The sequence below is a fragment of the Archocentrus centrarchus genome, unplaced genomic scaffold (assembly GCF_007364275.1).
Source record: "Archocentrus centrarchus isolate MPI-CPG fArcCen1 unplaced genomic scaffold, fArcCen1 scaffold_19_ctg1, whole genome shotgun sequence".
In the NCBI taxonomy this organism is placed as follows: Eukaryota; Metazoa; Chordata; class Actinopteri; order Cichliformes; family Cichlidae; genus Archocentrus; species Archocentrus centrarchus.
In genome coordinates, this window is record NW_022060245.1 from 128,236 (window position 1) to 147,193 (window position 18,958).

The 18,958-nt window shown below is 44.4% G+C and overlaps 1 protein-coding gene across 1 annotated transcript; it reads left to right on the forward strand.

Annotated features, from left to right (window-relative positions):
- The first annotated feature begins 251 nt into the window (after positions 1 to 251).
- LOC115775596 (uncharacterized) lies at positions 252 to 1,234 on the forward strand. Its single transcript, XM_030723067.1, has 2 exons — positions 252 to 424; positions 660 to 1,234. Exons 1-2 carry the CDS (start codon positions 272 to 274, stop codon positions 1,167 to 1,169), a joined length of 663 nt encoding a protein of 220 aa, XP_030578927.1. The 5' UTR covers positions 252 to 271; the 3' UTR covers positions 1,170 to 1,234.
- The last annotated feature ends 17,724 nt before the right edge of the window (positions 1,235 to 18,958 follow it).

Here is an 18,958-nt window from a genome sequence, read left to right on the forward strand (position 1 = left end):
ACTTCCCATCCAGAGAGCAAGGCTGTGTATAGGAGCAGCATAGCAAAATGCACTGCTCTTTGGACCAAATCAAGTAGATCTGTCCTTGCATCAGAAGCAGTGGAGGAAGTCAACAAAAGAAAACTCCTGGTACCACAAGAATTCCTTTTTTGAGGCTGTATATAGAATTGCAGAAATCCCCATGAGTGAGCTGAATACTCTGTGCACCAAGCTGGGGGTTAACTGCTTCAAAGACAGAGAGTACCAGTTCCTGCATGAGTACTGCACCATCATGAAGCCTCTGACTGTAGCACTAGACATTTTACAAGGTGAATGCCCTTATGGGACTTTACTACCCACACTTGAAGTTCTGATGCAGAAGACCCTGGCTGTGAAAGATACCCTCTCCAGGATGACTGCAGGCCTTCCACATGCCATAGTGCAGGTATGTTCCTTCTTTAAGCTAGTTAAAATTTCATGCATCACACTATTCATAAACATGGAGCAGAACATTCATTATCATTGCAAAGCAGATTAAAACAAATACAAATATCAGTGAGTAACCTAAAACAAAATTAAATCCACAATATTGATCCCACATTAGGCATTTTTTTTGTCCAAGTAATTCAGTGACATAACTACTAGGCGTTTTAGGAATAAACATCAATTATATTTTTCAGGCTATCCAAACTCGTTTTGCCAGTGTGCTGGACCACAAAGATGCCCTTCTCGCAGCTGTCAGTTGTCCAAAATTCAAACTCCGATGGCTGAGAGACGCAGGTAGGAGGGAGCAAGTAAAAGAGCTGCTGACAGCAGAGTGCTGCACAACTGCTCCTGCAGCACAGAGCCCTGCCAGTGTGCCCACCACATCTACCACCCAAGGTGAGATGGATTTCTTCACTTTTGAGGCAGAGCCAGAGGAGACTTACTCTGCAGAAAAGGAAGTCATGGACTACCTAATGTCAGCCTATGACCTTCAGGTTTTGCATCAGTTTTCAAACATAAAAAACATTTTCTTGAAGTATAACACTCAAACCCCATCAAGTGCTCCTGTGGAGCGGCTTTTCAGTCTGGGGGGTTTGGTGCTCACGCCTAGAACAAATAGACTTTCTGACAAGAGATTTGAGAAACTTCTGTTAATGAGATACAACAACTGGTTTAGTCACCCCACTCCACTGTTTCACTCATAATCTGCAAATACAACATAAGATTAGACCAAAGTGTCAAAAGTAGACATGATGTCAGCCTGGTATTATACACCATACACAATGTTTTGTTTTGTAAAAAACACTCCTTGTTGCTCGAATGCTGTGAACAACAGATTCAAAGTTAAGTTTTGCCATTACAGTGTTAACAGTGAAATATGTCAGGTCAAGAGAAACTGTCTTTATTTTATTTATTATTAAAATATGTATTTTTTTTTTCAGAAAATAGTTTTTAAGTTCAAGTTTAAATGTCATGAAATACATTGTTGAAGTTACTGTTAAAAATGCACTTCCAATAAAGTGAGTACTGGAAAAACTGTCGTTTTAATGCTGAGGCGGCGTGAGGTGTTGTTGGCAGCTGCGGAATGTAACTAAAAAAGTAACTTGTAATCTAACTTAGTTACTTTTAAAATTAAGTAATCAGTAAAGTAACTAAGTTACTTTTTAAAGGAGTAGTCAGTAGTCGGATTACTTTTTCAAGGTAACTATACCATCACTGTTCATTATTGCTGTAGATTTTTCTTTCCCAAGTGACCTAATTTTGGGATTGCTTAGTTAGTTTCTGACCCAAAGATCAACTTTTACCTGATTAAGATGGAGAGATTTCTCCTTTAAATTTAGCTTTCAGCTTAATATTCTTGGTTTGAAGTTTACTCTAAAATAATTTTATATCACCAGTTATTTTGAAGTTTCACCCTCTTTTTAATCGGAGCCGCTTTTCTACACCCAGTGTCGTCAGTCATTTTGTCAGTCAGTCCAAACTGCAAGAACAAAAACAATATTAGCAAGGTACCATTTATATTTTTTCTTGTTTTAGGATTTTTTCTTTTATTACAAAACTCTTTATCTCTTTAATTCTTTATTTCTCTGTATTCTTTTACTTTTACTTTATTCTCTTTATTCTATCTTTTATCTTTTGAGGCTTTTAAATGGTTTTAGTTGCTTTTATGGATTTCTGAAGTGAAGATTCTAATCAAATAACCATATAACCATAAGCTATTACTCTCGTCAACTTCTACCAGGAGTGCTATGTCTTTACGCGCTAGACCAACCTCTCTATACCGGGAGGACACTGGTAAAAAGCAAATGGCCAGTTCACTTCAGAAAAACCAAAGGCCTCTAAACCTAAAAACCCCCTGAGAAGGGCACTCGTTCGGTCCGCTGGCCAGACGGCCCATGGGCTTATCCCCGTCCGACTCATTTTGCCTATATTTCTTTACTCTTTTAAACTCTTTTATTCTTTTCAACTCTTTTTCTTTAACTCTTTTAAACTCTTTTTTTTTTCTCAAACTTTTACACCTGTGTAAAATGGCTCGAATTACACCTTCCTCCTGTCATACCACCAGTGACCATAATTTGATGCAATTCAATTTGCAGATATTTAGAAAAGGTCTCTGCCAACCTTTAGGTGGAGATCTCCTGGTCACTGATAGAGTCTGGAAGTCAGTACTGTCACGAGGAACCTCGAAGCGGCGATTATCGGTGGCCAAATTCACTCCTTATTCCCAAGAAACTCAAAAACATATAAAAACATCTGAAAATCAAAAACATTCCTGTTTGATCACGTTGGGCGTCACCAATTGTAGGAATTTAAAATAATACCAAGAGTGTCTGAGTGCTGTTGCTGTTTAAACCTTTATGTTTCTGCATGTTCGTTTCATCGAACAGGAATGGACACAAAACAAACAGGAATAAGGAGTCCAATTAGTAAATTTAATAAAGCCATTTCCAAACAGTTTACAGATTAATCCGGGTCAGAACTGCATACCATACTCGTGTGAGATGGCATGAAGTACTGGCACTTTCTCATTCAACTTACAGTTGTCATATAGTCAGCTCATATCAGTCTTGGTTACATCATTGTACAAAACAAGAAATGTGAAAAACAGAGAAATTCAACAACAGGGTGACCACGAAGTCTCCATTTCTATCATTGTTTAGTCTTCATCAGTGTAGTTCAGCATACAGTTCAAACACAAAGTTCATCATGACACAGAACATTATAAGCTTCTGTATTTTAATCAGTTAAGTTATTTTTCAGACAAATTTCTCAGGGAAGTAAATGTATGTAAGATATATATGTGGCATAATATTCCTTCATAAAGCAGTGAGAGGCTAAACAGGTGAACTGAAAGAAACTCCAAAACCAGTTTTCAGTCAACGACTCTGCTTCTGTCTGGAAAGTTCTCAGTGACCCAACCACAAGCCTAAAGCCCCCCCACTGCACCAGCAGTTCACACCTCACCAACAGCCTGAACAGCTTCTCCTGTAGCTTCAACAATGGGACAGACCTGTTACTCCCCCACCCCAGTCCCACCACCTCCACCATTCATACTACAACAGGGACCTGCTCACCACCTCACAAGTCTCTCCACCCCCCATGACGCCTCTCTCCATAGTTGAGAGAGATGTAGATACTCTTTCAGAGACAGAACCCCCACAAAGCAGCTGGACCAGACTCAGTGTCTCCATCATCTACCACACAGTGGATCCCAGTAGAAAGCAAATATAGAAACAGGAGAACATCTGAATTCACTCTGTGCTAAACATTCATTTGATAGAAGGAACAATTGTAATCATAGTCAGATCTACCTGAGCTTTAATGATGGGGCCTTTTAACCCACACATTCAACACTTTTTACCAGCTTTCCTTCCTGGCTTTGACTGCTGCAGCTGTGTTTGACACTGGAAGACATTTTTAAATTCTTCTTCACTCTTCATGATTATAGTTTATTCTTTTGGGGGAAATGCAGCTTTAAACCTTCAAATGTTCAAGTGAACCCAACAATACACAAGAAAAATCAATCTGATTGATCACAAGTGGACAAACTTCTGGCTTCTGTAGACAAAATAAAATCCAACAATTAATCCACAACATGATTAAAACATTCTTCTTGTCCCAAATCACCAAGAGCTGCACATGAAGCACCACAATATGTTTTTATCCTCAGTGATTTCAGATATGAACTCTGTTTACTTTCATCAGTGTTTGTTAACATCTTCCTCTGCATTAGTTTATAGCAGCGACTCATTCAAAGGAGACTTTTTAGGAGTTCACTTCCTCTCATGTGTTCATCCTCAGCAGTTTTCTACTAAGCTACTAAAGTTAGCTCGATGCTTACCTTTAGCTGAGCCCACAGACAGAGATTAACGCTGTTCTCAGGTCAGATCCAGGAGATCAGGGTGCGCGGATCGATCCAAGTATCAATAGTTGGTAGTGATGTTGGATCGATGCTTTAGTTTGTTTCTCCTCTAAGTTCACTTCTTTTCCTCCATGAAAAAGCAGCTCTCTCTGCTCTCCGACCACGCAACCGCAGTTTGCTCCGCCCCCTTCTTCCTGCTCTGCTGTGGTTTGTTGCTGCGCGGTCACGTGACTCCGCTGCGCTCAGAAACCACGTGGGCTGCAACAGCAGCAACTTAAGCAGACATGAAAAAGGGCAACAAAGAAAGAAAGAGGAGGGAAATCAAAATCAGTTCATCTTAATCATCAATAACCTGAGTGAATGCAAACTGCAGTTTTTCAATGATTTCATGCATTAAGGGAACAAAGTGATCCAAACCTACCTGCCCTGTGGGAAAAACTCATTTGCCCTCGTGTTCAATGATCAATGAACTGTGATGAAGCAGATTGTTGGAGAGCTGAGTTCAGTCTCACTGCCACACTCAGACCTGATCACTGCAGAGCTGCTGAATCAGGAAGGCCCTTAAACACAAGCTGTGTGACAAAGTGAAGCAGCTCAAAGATGTCAGGAAGCAAAAAAGGAGCTTCCAAGACAAAGAAAGAAGCTGAAAGGAACCAATGCAGACACAAATGAGCCTCTGACAGAGAAACATGCAGACACAACACCACAAGCACCAATACTAAGGAGACAAAACCACATTCAAGTTACAGGAGCAGCTGAAGGACAAAAAGCTGTGATCATTAAAGAACTTTGAGCTTTGGACAAATATCACACATGTTCACAATTATGAGAACTTCATCCAAACCATCATTTCCCATCAGGAAGCCCTCCCCCACCATGTCCCTTGCAGGGTTCCGTAGTTTCCTGTTTAGCTGCTCATGTTGTTATTAAATATTGTGAATGTTTCCACACATGAAGCTCTGCAGGTAGAAATGCTCTGCTATGCATGTCAAAGGTCATATATGAAAATCCACACAGCCCTGAGTTCAAATCTCCAGTTTGATGTGTTCAAATACAGTGAGCATGTTTCCTGTTTGCTGTGGCTTTGTTTTAGATCAAAGTCAGAAGTTGTTTGGTGTCAGTAACCTAATACGCCTCAGGCAGGTAGAAAGTGGATGCAGGTGTTCAGAGGGACTGCTGTGTGGTTACTATGGTGAGGTCACTTTACTGATCAGTACTATACTTATTAAAGCAGAAGCACACAGAGCAGCAGGGATCAGATGCTGATTGGTGCAGGAACACGCTCACCTGTGGAGGGCGCTGCATGCTGCTGTGCTCTCCTGTGGCCTGTCTCAGCCTTTGCTTGAAGCTGCTGCCTGTTTGGACAGTCTGATGCTGAGATCCTGCCCATGTGAGGAAAAGCTCGCAGACACACAGCAGCGATTAGTTCCAGATGTTCTTGTGTTTCAAAGTGCTCTAACTTAAGGCTGAAACAGCTGCCACAGTCTCTCTGACAGGATCTCCTGTGAAAGCGCTGACAGGTGTATCCACTGATCCACCTCACCTGGATGTTAGCTTTAAGCTGGAGGAGGACTTAAAGACTCACACACTGATTAGACAACAGTGACAGGTGCTGCTTCTGGCTGCTGTCTTTCATCCAGTGTCTGCAGCTCCAGTCTCACACCTGTATATTACACAAAGTCCTGCACAAATATTCAGATATTAGACAGCTTCAAGCTTCAGATTTGGAAGAAAGCCAACATGATGCTTCCCAGTGCTCGGACCTTTGGAAGGAAAAGAAAAGGTCAAAGGTGGAGCCTGAATAGGATTCATTTGCATATTTGCTGCTGTTTGAATCCATAGCTGAGATTGTTGTTTGTAAATGAAGCCAAACATTTGTCTCCTCCTGGTGTCGCTGGGATAACTGTACATGTACTCTGATCTGTGAGTGAGTGCACCACAGCACACAGCAGCAGAGACTGGATCCAAGGAGAAGAACACAAAGGACACACAAACACTGGGAGACATGCTGTTCATTTGATGAGTTTATTAGAGATTTCCATCATGGATTCATTGTGGGAACGAACTGCAGGGAAAAGAGCAAAAGTGGAAAAAGACAGAACAACAACATGTGGATCCTGGAATAATCACAGCTTCCATCTTTAAAGGACTGAAGAGGAAGACTGTCATGATTCTGGGCCGTGTGCCCAGTATTTTGTGTTTAGTTATTTTGGCTTCTGTTTTCATTGAGTCCTTGTTATGTTTTCCAGTTTGTATTGGGCTTTGTTCATTCATGTAGTTCCTGTCTTATTTTGGTACTGTCCGAGTTCTAGTGTTGTGTGTTTAGCTTTCCTTCCTGTGTCTCTCTCCCAGGTGTTCCTTATCCTCTCGTTACCTAGTGTGTTTATATTGTCTGTGTTCCAGTCAGTCCCTGTCGCGTCATTGTCGTCAGTGTTTGTCTTCTGTGCTTGTCCTGCAGACAGACAGACAGACAGACAGACAGACAGACAGACAGACAGTTAGTTTGCGTTTGCTCCCTTGTATGTCTGCAACCCTGTCTTCAGCATTAAAGCTGTGTTTTTGAGTTTATTCCCGTGTCTTTGGTGTCTGCTTTGAGGTCCTCACTCCTGCCAGCTGCAGCAGATCATGACAGAATGACGCGACCAATGGACCTCGCAGACACAGACTCTGGGAGGACCGGCATTCTGGAAAAATCCCCGGCGACGCCGCTATCCTCCCCAGCCTGTGTTTAAGGAACTCCAAGTAGGTGGGCTTTTCCTCGCTTCAGCTGTTCACTCAGCTGCTGCTCCGCTCGCTAGTCCCTCCTCTCCGGTGCAGACTGCACGGTCTCGGAGGAGAAAGAGTTCCCAGCGGCGACAGAGGAAATTTTCTCCGGAGCCCGTTTCCGCAATGACACCGGAGGAATCATTTTCCCGTTTCCTGGGATATAGGGGTCCCTGGCAACCCAGCTCACTCACTTCACCGCCGCCTCAGCCTGTCTCGGAGGGTGGGCAGCTAGGTTTCCAGCAGCAGTGGAGAGACTCATCTCTGGTACCGTGCGGTATAATGCCGCGGATTTTGTCACTTCCACGGATCACCACCCGGCCATCACCGTCCTTCTCTCAGCCCACTGACACAGTGAGTAATCCTGTCTTCGCCTCTCTCCATGATGAAGGGACTGCTCACGAGGCACATGTGTCTGCCTCTGAAGTAAAAGACATCAGTGATTTAGTGATAAAGCTATGTGATCAGTGGCTTAAGAGGCCCTTAGATTCGTTTAGGAGAGCAATTGAACGTCGACTGAATACACTGGTGTCTGAAAATTCATGGCTTCTGGACTCTTTGCCTGCCATCATTAAGGACTTTGTTATAGAAATAACACATTTCGAGACACTTGACTCCTCCAAATCTCATGAAGAGGCTGTTCCTAACAAACAGGTCCTGGTAGATGTGTGCTTAGAGACTTTAACCCCTGCAAAGTCTGAGAGCTTGATCCCCGAGAGACCCTCAGCTCCTGGACCCGTTCTGTCACCTCAGGTGGGGATGGCTAGGGATCAGTCCGTCCCTGCACCCAAATCTGTCTCTCGGGTGTGGGCAGTCCAGCCTCTCAAGATAACAGTGGGCCTTCGTAAGCAGCCCGGGTCGTCTAAGGAGACGACTGTGTGCCCTGCAGAACGGCCCCAGCTCTCTCCCTGGTCTCAGCCACAGTTTTAAGCGTCGCCTGCAGCAGTGCCTCTTCCTCCACTGTCTCCGTTGCCGCCTGCAGCAGCGCCACTTCAGCCACTATGTCCTTCGCCGCCTGCAGCAGCACATCCGCCCCAGCTTCAGTCTCCGTCGCCTGCAGCAGAGCCCCTGCTGCCACAGCCTGCTGCAGCAGTCTCCAGACAACTACAGTGTGTAGCGCCGTCTGCAACGCCTCTTCAGCAACTGTCTCCGCCACTTGCATCAGCAGTAGGCCCCAAGCCACGGCCACGTACCACAGTTTCCTTGTCGCCCACTACTGCTGCAGCTCTCCCCCAGTCTCAGTCGTCAGCTGTGGCCCCAGCTTCCGTCCAGTCTCAGTCGTCAGCTGTAGCTCCAGCTTCCGCTCCGTCTCAGTCAGCAGCTGTAGCTCTCCTTTCACTCCAGTCCCTGTCTCTGACAGCTTCTTTAGCTTCAGCCCCACAAGCATTTTCTTCAGTTAGCTCCGTACCCCCTTTGGTTCCTCCGGTCAGTTCAGTTTCAGTTCCCTCAGTTTCAGTCCCGATCCCCTCGGCTCCTGCCCCCTCTGTAATTTTGGTTCCTTTTGTTCCCCCTCAGTCAGCCTCCCCTCAGTCAGCTTCGGTCCAGTCAGCTTCGGTCCCGTCAGCTTCGGTCCCATCAGCCTCCCCTCAGTCAGCTTCCCCGATTCCAGTTCCACCTCAGTCAGCAGCCTCCAAGTCAGCGCCCCAGACAGCTGTTCAGCCTGCACCACAGCCTTCAGAAGTGCCTCAGCCTGCACTCCATCAGTCTTCACCACCATCATCAGACTCATCCGAACCATCCGCAAAGCAGCCCCAGCCGTCGGAGGAGACGGCTGCGCGCCCTGCAAAGCAGTCCCAGCCTGCGCTGCCTCAGTCCAAGCGTCCGGAAGGTCCCACTCAGCCAGAGCCTGCGTTGGAGGGTCCTGCTCGGTCCGAGCGTCCGGAGGGTCCCGCTCAGCCTGATCCCCGTCCTGCGCCTCGTCCTGCGCCTGAGAGTCCTCCGGTGATCGCTCAGTCCGAGCCCCGTCCTGTTTCCGAGAGTCCTACGATGTCTGCTCAATCCGAGTCCCATCCTGCTCCCAAGGGTCTTGCGACGTCTGGTCAGTCCGAGGCCTGTCCTGTGCCTCGCCTGGAGCCCGAGGGTCCTCCTGTCTCGTCTCGCCCGCCACTGAGAGCACAGCAGGCCTCCAGTCTTGTCTCCACATCCTCGCCGCCACCACTGGGAGCGCGGTCAGCCTCCTGACAAACATTATGTTCCCCGGCCTGTGAATTCTGTCCCTTGGCCTGATCGCCCCCCTGACTTTTTGAACTGTTTCCCCTTGCCGATTGCTGTTTTTGTTCTGTTGTTGCTCTTAGTCGGGACATCTCCCTGGACTGTTTCGCCTCTGCTCTACCTCATTTCGGTGCCTTGCTTTGGACTGTTTTCCAGCCTTGTGCCGTTGCCTTTTGTTTTGGCCCTGTGTTGTTTGTTTTGTTTTGTTCCTGGGCTTCCTTTGTTTCTTCCTGCCTGGGTTTTGTTTTGGTTCCTATCCTGTGGGTTTGTTTCATTTTGGACTGTGTTGTTTCCCTGGCAGGCTCCCTGGACCATGTTTGATTTGTTTTGTCTCCTGGGTCAGTCAGTCAGTCAGTCAGTTAGTTTGCGTTTGCTCCCTTGTATGTCTGCTACCCTGTCTCCAGCATTAAAGCTGTGTTTTTGAGTTTATTCCCATGTTTTGGTGTCTGCTTTGAGGTCCTCACTCCTGCCAGCCGCAGCAGATCATGACAAAGAAGTTTACAAGGAATCATTGAGAACAGTTTCAAACATCAACTAATTGAATCCATGAATGTGAAAACGTGTTTGTGAGTGAAAGAGACAGACATGTACAGGCTGAACTATCTGTTCAACAGTCAGAGTGTTTCTCTAACAGGAGGACGCTCTTTACACTCAGCTCAGCACACACACACTGAGGAACCAGGATACATGAACCCAAACCCAGGATAAAGAGGTTCAGTGAATGTGGTGTTGAAGGTGTGGAGGTGGATCAGAGTGTCAGAGGAGACTCTGTAGAAGGACAGAGTGCCAGCAGGACAGTCCACATACACTGCTACTCTGTTAGAGACAGAGGAGGAGGAGGAGGAGGAGATGGATGTTAGTCTGCTATTGTGCCACACACAATAAGGTTCATCATCAGAGCAGTACAGTCTCCAGGACTGATCATTCCCTCCAAACAAACAGTCTTCACTGTCTCCTTTCCTTCTGATTCTTCTGTAACTCACTGATATATAAACGTCTCCTCTCCACTCGACCTCCCAGTAACAGCGACCAGTCAGACCATTTCTACACAGCAGCTGATCATAAACATCAAATCTGTCTGGATGATCAGGATATGACTGAACCTCCTTCACACGTGTCACCTTCCTGTTGCTGTCACACAGTGTTTGTGTTGATTGTGAGTTGACAGGAATCTGATGGAGAGAACAAACACAATCCAGCTGCAGTTATTGATCCATCATCTGTTCATTGATTGACACTTTGATGATGACTCCTGACATCAGAGATGTGAATGAGTGATGTGACAGTTTGAAGATGGTTGAATGTGTGCTGCTTTGTTTTCATCAATCACATTAAAAACACACTTACACTTCCTCAGACCTGGGCTCAGCCATCGCACTCCAGCAGGCTCCGCCCTGAAAGGAGGAGGGGGGTCAGAGGTTATTTCCTGTCTTCCTCTGAGCGTCTGCATCTCTGTTTTCTACATGTTTTTGTTCTGGCTCGGCCGCACGGCTAATTTCCCTTTAGGGCCGATGAAAGCGAAGCTGCGAGCACCACGAGGGATGACCGCATCATTGAACTGTTCTCAGATCAGCATCAAAACCCTGCAGCTGCAGGTCTGACCCGGCTACAGGCAGAGGCAGTGATGGCCAGTGGGAGCCTGTTTGAACACTTTGGAGTTCATTCTTTGAAGCTTTCAGTCTGGATGTTGTTGATGAGAAAGAAAGCATTCAAATGCAGCACTGGTCTCATCAAACTTCTTCTCAATCACTGAGTAGAGGAAAAGAAGTGACAGAGTCACAGCTGTGCTTCAGAGGCACACACACACTTGAAGATGTCTGACCTTTGAATATGACAAGTATAGGAAAATGATCCACGGATCAAGGAGATCAGATCCTGTGGATTAGTCTGCAGCACCATCAGATTGTTTTCCTGTTTTTGTCTCAAAGTGTCCTTTATACAGTCAGAAAGGCACAAAAGTCAAGAGGATTTAACCCAACAGCTGAAATGATGTTAGAACAGAGGATGTCCACGTGTTGGGCTCTTTGTCTTTCAGCAGTGCTTCACAGGATCTTCCAGTTACACATTGTTTTCACACTGGAACAACATTTGAATCTTCATTTGAACATCAATTCAAAATGACTCATTGAAGGGAATTTGCAGCTTTTGTCTTCCAGCTGAGAACTTAGAAGATCTGCAAACTGCACAAGGTTGTTAAAAGACTTGAACCTGGAAATGAGCTCAAAATGGAAAACTGGCTCAAATCTGAGACTACATCACGCAGAATAATCACACCAAGAAGAACAACTTCCTCTGTGGAGCTCAGGGGCGGAGCTCAGGGCTGGCTCCGCCTTCTTGTCTGCAGCAGATCTGTATCTCTATCACATCTGTATCAGCCTGTGGCTCGTTTTCTTCTTCTTCCCCAAATCCATGGACCTACTCTGAGGTCTTCCTCTTGTTTCTCCTGCCTAGCAGCTCCAATGGATCCCCTCTCCCTGCTCAGCTCCTCATGAAGGTAAACACAACAATGCTGAGAAGAAGAAGAGGCTCCGTTTTAGTGTGGAGCATAAAAACACTTTTAAAGCTGTGATGTTCCCAGTGGATCTTTCTGTTCTGACTTTAGAGGCTTTCTTTTATCAGTAAAAAGATCTAAGCTATGGTGATGAAAGCTGATATGGATCCTTTCAGGAGGAAAAATAAAGCATTTAGTCTTGTCATTTAGTACAAAGATGGTTGAAGTTTATTTGTCCAAAACCAAGCGAGGATGAACCATCAGGACCTGGGATTAAATCAAACCCAGGAGTGTTGGATGGAAGGTGGGACAATAGCTGCACACCTACATATCTGTAATGATTAAAGGCTTTCTAGCCATCCTTAGTGTTTAAGAAGATAGCAGTGATCATGTTGGTAGTTCCCTCTGCCCATCTGTGGGGCTCTGCCATGCTTACAGTAAGGCTGTCATGTCCTGGGCTGTTTGCCCAGCGTTTTGTGTTAATAGTTTATTTCCTGAGTTTGTCCTCCCTGTATGTTTGTCGTGTTCCCAGTGTTGTGATTCGTCTGCGTGTTCCTTGGTTTATCACTTCCTGTCTTATTTTGCCAGTGTGATTTCCTTGTGCTTTGTGTTTAGCTTTGATTCCCCTGTGTAATTAGTGTCGTTTGCCTCACCTGTTGTTCCCTGCTGTTTCCTCTGGCCCTGATTACCCATTGTGTATGTAAGCCCTCAGTTTCCATTGGTTCCTTGTCGAGTCGTTGACGTTGTGTGCCCGTGTGTTCCCGTGCTCCCTGTGTCTGCCCGTCGTCTCCCTTCCACGGTTTTTGTATTTGTTTTTCCCTACGTTAATAAATACGCTTTAAGTGATGTTTACCTCTGGTGTCCTGCGTGTTTGCCCGTCCTCGCCCGTTTCCTCCCCGGTCATGACAAAGGCATTAGAAACTACTGATCTGACCTTTGAACTTTGAGTTTATTTGATCGATACAAACAAAGATCAATGCTTTATTCGTCCTGCTGAAAAAGACCATCCTAATGACAAATATAGAATCTACCATTTGGAGAGCAGATTTGAAGACATGAAGCAAACTTTGTGTGAGTTTACAGCTGCCATGGCGATAGCAGCATACTATGTTTTTAGCTGATTATTAGGCCGGACATAAGACAGGGAATACTGTTCTTAACCTATGAGGTTTCAGAGGCATTTGACTTTCTGTATTGATGATATCGGCACTCGGCCCACTGTAACCTCTGATTATAGCGCTATAATTGATATATAAATTATATGGTTTTGCCTCTTTAATCTCTTTGTATGTGATAAGCCTACAAATGATGGAGGATCCTCCAGTATGATTGTCGCCTATGTGTTGAAGCAGGGTTATAATAGTTTTGGGTTTTATATTATGGTTTAGTTTTAGTTAGTTTTTACTTTTTTTTTCTTTAATTCAGTTAGTTTTAATTAGTTTTCAGAGCGGTTTTGCTCGTTTTTATTAGTTTTTATTTTTGGTTTATTGCTTAGTTTTAGTTTAGTTTCGTTAGTTTCAGTATTAGTTTCAGTTTTTCATACTTTGTCAGGTGCAAGATTCAAGGTACAAGAGTAACTCTTGTGTAATAAAAACTCAAAAAGATCCTGTTTAAAGAAATATATTCAACAACCAGCTGTTCACAGACAGCAGCACTACAGGCTAAATGTGTGTAATATTAAGGACACACATGAACATCAACAGGGAGAAACACAGAAAAACATGAACTCCAAACTCAATAAACAATAAAGTTCAGCGTCAGTGCAGCAGATTAACAACAGCTTCTGTTTGGAGCTAGCTTGGTTAGATGCTCCATATGTGGCCGACCTCATGTCGCATTTCTGCTTGTGTAGCTGGATTGTGTGTTCATTACCTTACGGTCGTGTGCTGGTGTTTTATATGCGGTGCTGGGACTTCTTTTGGTCCTCGCTCTTTGTGCTCAGTGTTTGGCTGCAAACATATTTGTCCCTGTTATTTCTTCATTCCCTCGACTCCTTATATTGATTGTTCCTGATTGTTATTCTCTCACTGATAAAGTGGCTGGAAACACAAGGACGGAGCAGGTTCATCACAACGTTGCGGCTGCGTGGCAGCGACGAGGAGTCACATTTCTTCAGAGGTGAACGCCAGATTGTCGGTTCAGAGCGGTTTCCTTGTGTGCGCTTCTCAGGTGGACTTTGGACTGAAGAGACAAACAGAACGATCAAGGGAACATCCAAGGTCCCCAAAACCAGCAGCTGATGGGAACCAGCCTGAACCAGCCTGAACCAGCCTGAACCAGCCTTGCATATTTCAGATATTTCTAATGATGTAATAGAATGAGATTACAAAAAATTATATGTCTGGGTTTAGCCAGAGAGGGGTTCAGACTTCATGCCCTGAACCAGCTGATTTGTATTAGCTCAAATAGGTTGCAAGTCTCACCCAGACCGGTCTGTGACTTGTGTGATTCTTGGCTGATTAAATTCAAGTTATTGATTTTTATTCCGTTGTCGTCTGAATCCTTTTAAAAGAACACGCACATGTATCAGGGATTAATTAAACTCCAACAAATCTGATGGAGAGCAGAAATATTGAAATGGAAGAAGTCAATAAAAAAAGGCTGTATTTACAGGAACCCTGCAGCATGGATACAAATGTTTCCAGAGGAAATGCTCAACATGGACAATTTTGTTCAGAAGAAGAAAATGAATTTGATTTGTGCTGATCTGAAGACAAATTTATGAATAACTGATTTCATCCACACAGTGTGCAGCATCAGAAGCTGCTGCTGGAAATATACCTGGATGACAGACGTGCTTCTAGAAGAATGGTCAGAAATTCCCATCAACGCTCCTAAAACTGTGGAAAGCCTTCCCAGAAGAGCTGAAGCTGTTACAGCAGCAAAGCGTGGGCCCACATCATGTTAAAGCCTCTGGATTAAGAATGGATGTTACTCAGGTTCATGTGAGCGTGAAGGCAGACGAGTGAATACTTCAGACAGTACAGTGTAGTACTGACAGTAAATGTTACTGTTGATTTAAAGTTATTTATTTGACACATTTACATAATGATCTATAATCAAAGTAATGTAGCTATTCAACCCTGTAACTATATTATTTTTATCAAAGTAATCATAAATCACTTTTCGTGTTTTTGTTTTAAATACTTTAAATAATCATATGAACAATGTTTCAGAACAAATATTTGAAAAAATAATAATAATTTGAAACATGATAAATTTCAAAAGTTACTTAATTTAATTTAAATGAAGTCATAACTTAAATTAAATGGTTATTCAGTTAGAATGTTTCTCTCTAATGGCAGAGAAATTATAAATAAAAATAGATTAATGTCATTTTTTCAGCTGCATGAATGTTGGAAACAGGTTTTCACCTAATTTAGCAGCTGACAAATAAAACCTATAATATAAATGATTCCTTTGATGCCTGAGCTGAGCCAATCAAGCTCTCATAGTTCATTACATATTACTGATAAATATGTAACAGAAACTTTAGAAAGAGAAGGTTTATTTTTCTAAAGGTTTGAAGCCAAAATCCTGGACTGACCCTGATCAGCAGGCAGTGACTCTCCATGTCACTCAGCGTGCTCCAGAGCAGGTTAGATCTGCAGCTCTGAGCTCCAATCTTAAACTAAGTCCATCACAATTTGGGATCCTGAGAGTTTTGCTCTGCAGCATCTGGGCTAAAGCCTTCCACTTGCTGCTCCAGAACCAAACTGAGCTCCAACTAAAATGTACATAATCAAATCACTCAAATATGAACCAACGTTTCAGTGCAGTGAACTCGCTGTAATGTTGAGGAGAGCAGCATCAGAAGATGGAGCACTGAGCTCCTAAAGGGATGGACGTGCTCAGCAACAACACTCAAGTAGGCTGTGGTGTTTCAGTGATGCTCAGCTGGTACTGAGGGGCCCACAGTGTGCCAAGAAAACCTCCCCACACCATCACAGCACCATCAGCCTGAACTCTTGGTCCAAAGATGGAGCCGTGCTGTCATGTTGTTGATGCCAGATTCTGACCATCTGACTGTTACAGCACAAACTGAGACTCATCAGACCAGGTGACGTGTTTCCAGGTGTTCTTTATCTTCTGTTGTCCACGTCTGCTGAGCCTGTGTGAACTGTAGCCTCAGTTTCCTGTTCTTAGCTGACAGCAGGTGCACTCGCTGTGGTCTTCTGCTGCTGTAACCCACTTCAAAGCAGCCTGACCTTCACCTCTGACCTCTATGTTAGAATGCAGCTGGACAGTGTAACAGCCAGAGCAACAGGGATGGGATATGTTGCAAGGCTGAATGGTGCCACAAGGTGGTGCTTCTTCCTTGTTGTGTGTGTTGGACTGAGAACCACTGCAGAACGCCGCTGATGCCCACCAGTGGTGTGCGATACCGCAAATTTTGGTATCGATCCGATACAAGTAAATATAGGGCCAGTATTGACGATACCAATACCGATACAATACTTTTGACTTATAAAGGCTGCTTATGTAGGGGAGAGCAGTGTGTCATGATCTGACATGAATCATCATCACTTTGCCAAATCTAAACACATTTTAATGATCACTAAATCACTCTGATTTTTACTTTCCACAATAATTAGTTAACACAATAAAGATAAAATATTAAAACAATTAAATCATAGACTTACTCTGTTACAGAGTTGATGAGTCTGCACAAAGGGTTAATTTCAATAAAGTAATTTAACATAGTTTAATGGGCTGAATATATATGTGACTGCCTGAATATTGTCTATAGGAAATCAGTCTGCTGAAGTAACCGCTAAGATGATAAGTTACTTTTTAACATTAACTAATCCTGAAGAATCGACATGAGCGATGACTGAAACATCACTTTCACCACTATATGAGCTACCTGGTTATTCTTAGCCTCTCTGAAAGGACTGTGACAGTGGGCTCTGTCTCTGGGTCGGGGTCTGGGTCTGAGGGATACCCTTCCTCCTGCTCCTCGGGAACCAAGCCGTTTCTTTTTCGTGCACTTTCATGTCCTTAAATAAGTCCATGGCGTTGCCACAATAGAGAATTTCCTCCCAAAACGCATCACTGTTTACACTGTTTTCATTTCTAGCTGTAAAGTACAGCTGCACGACGCTCCGCTTTCTCACTGCAGCCCATAACTGCTCAGTGCTGCTGAGTCACGTGACCGCGACAACTAATCACAGCGGTGCAGAGAGGAGGGGGCGGAGCAAAGAGTGCCTGCATGAGAGGAGCTGTGTTTGCACATATCTGCTCTCTGATGAACAGGAGCAACAGCTGAACTTACAGGAAACAAACTAAAGTATCGATCCTATCACGCTAATATTGTTCGATACCAATACCAGCGTTGTATCGATAATATCGATATTTTGGATCGATCCGCCCACCACTAATGCCCACCCAGTCGACATCTTGGAGCACGAGCTCTACGTTGTGACCAGCTGATCGCGGGACGCTCTCTGTGCCTATTGTCATGTATGACCTGGCTATGCCGAGCCGCGGAGACCTGGCATTTGATGGTCCTAAGTTCTGCCAAATAAAGGAACTGTATTCGGAATCTTGTCGGCTATGTTTATGAGTTACCCGGGCATGGCTAGTGCTAGCCCTAGCTAACTTCGCTAGTCTCTCCACCCGCACCAGCCTCCTGTTACAACAGGTGTACCTAATAAAGTGGCTAGTGAGTCTTCATAAAGGAGGAGTTACATGGATCATCTCTGCAACGGGAAGAGGAAATATGAGCGCACAGAATGAGCAGCGACTCACAATGTGACCAACACTGAATGTGACTTTCTGGGCTTCCTGCTCCTTCTTCTCTCCAATGACGGCCTCAGTGATGAAGGCAGATGTTCCTGCTGCTGCTCTGCTTTGATATGAGCTGCATGAAACAACACTGCAACAACACGCTGGACAAACATCTAAGAGTCCATCTGCAGGACTTTGGAGTTTCCTTCACTCTCCTTCACTCCTTTCCTTCACCTCATGACGTTTTCCATCCACATGAAGGTAAAGTGATGAGGAAAAGGAGGAAGGACGGATTTGGACTCACTTCTGTGGGAGCTCAGACTCGACTCTGGAGCGCCCCCTGCTGCGCTCCCGGCTCAATCGCAGCCACTTCCTGTTCAGTGGGATTGACCGGAAGTGGGATGTGTCTGCCGTGAAGCGCGCGGATCTGTGCTCGCTGACCTCTTTGTGTGTTTGGAAAGAGTTGCAGCTTCGTCCCGCAGCTTCATCTAAAGGTAAGCAGGAGCTAACTTTAATGTGAGCTCAGTTCATCTGGAGCTGAGCTCCTGAATGAGCTCTTCTGCTGCTCTCCTCGGTGTCTGTTCACTTTATTGTGAACACGCTGAGAGGAGAGTGAGAGAGTGTTTGGAGACCAACAGCAGCTAATCATTAGCTCAGCATGCTGGCAGAAGGTGGAGCACAAACTCTGTTTTTCTGCCTGCTCCAAACCTCTGCAGCCTCATTTCTATTGAAATAAATAAGAGCGATCTGCTGCAGGATCAGGGTCACAATAAACTATATTGTTCAGCTGCTGTGGATGAACACGTGAGAGGAAGTGAGCTCCTAAAATGATGTTCAGAGAGCAGCTGGGCGGTGAGGGGAGAGGAAAGAGGAGCATAGAGATCCCAGCAGCAACACACAGGACAAAACACAAAGAGCAGGAGACAAAAAGCTAAAGACACGCAGCAGCGGCCGCGCTCACTGCAGCTACACCTGGCTCCAAAATACTGTGCGCATCTACATCGTTATGTACGGTTCAGTGTGTGCAGGAAAGTGGGGACTTCATGGGGCCTTTAGGTGCACCTCGGAAACTGAACAATCTCTGCGATAAAAGTCATGAAGATTGTTTAAAATTCTTTTTAAGTTTACCTTTGTTCACAGAAACACACCTGTAGTCACTTTATCGTTCCTTTTGATGCATCCTTTTAAATGTTTCAGTACAAACATTGTAACAGTAAAATAGGTTGTAGAAGTATATGTTTTATATTTATTTATAGTCTAATTGTAGTTACATTTCTAGAAAGGCACAAGTCAGGTTATGGTGTAGAATTTCAGTAAGTTTGTAGTTACCATATACCTACAGTACAAATTTAACACAGCAGTGTGTATCCATTGTTAAGCATGTGTATAGTTTGTGTACCTGTTGGCCCTTTTCCATTAGTGCCTGCTCTGCTTGG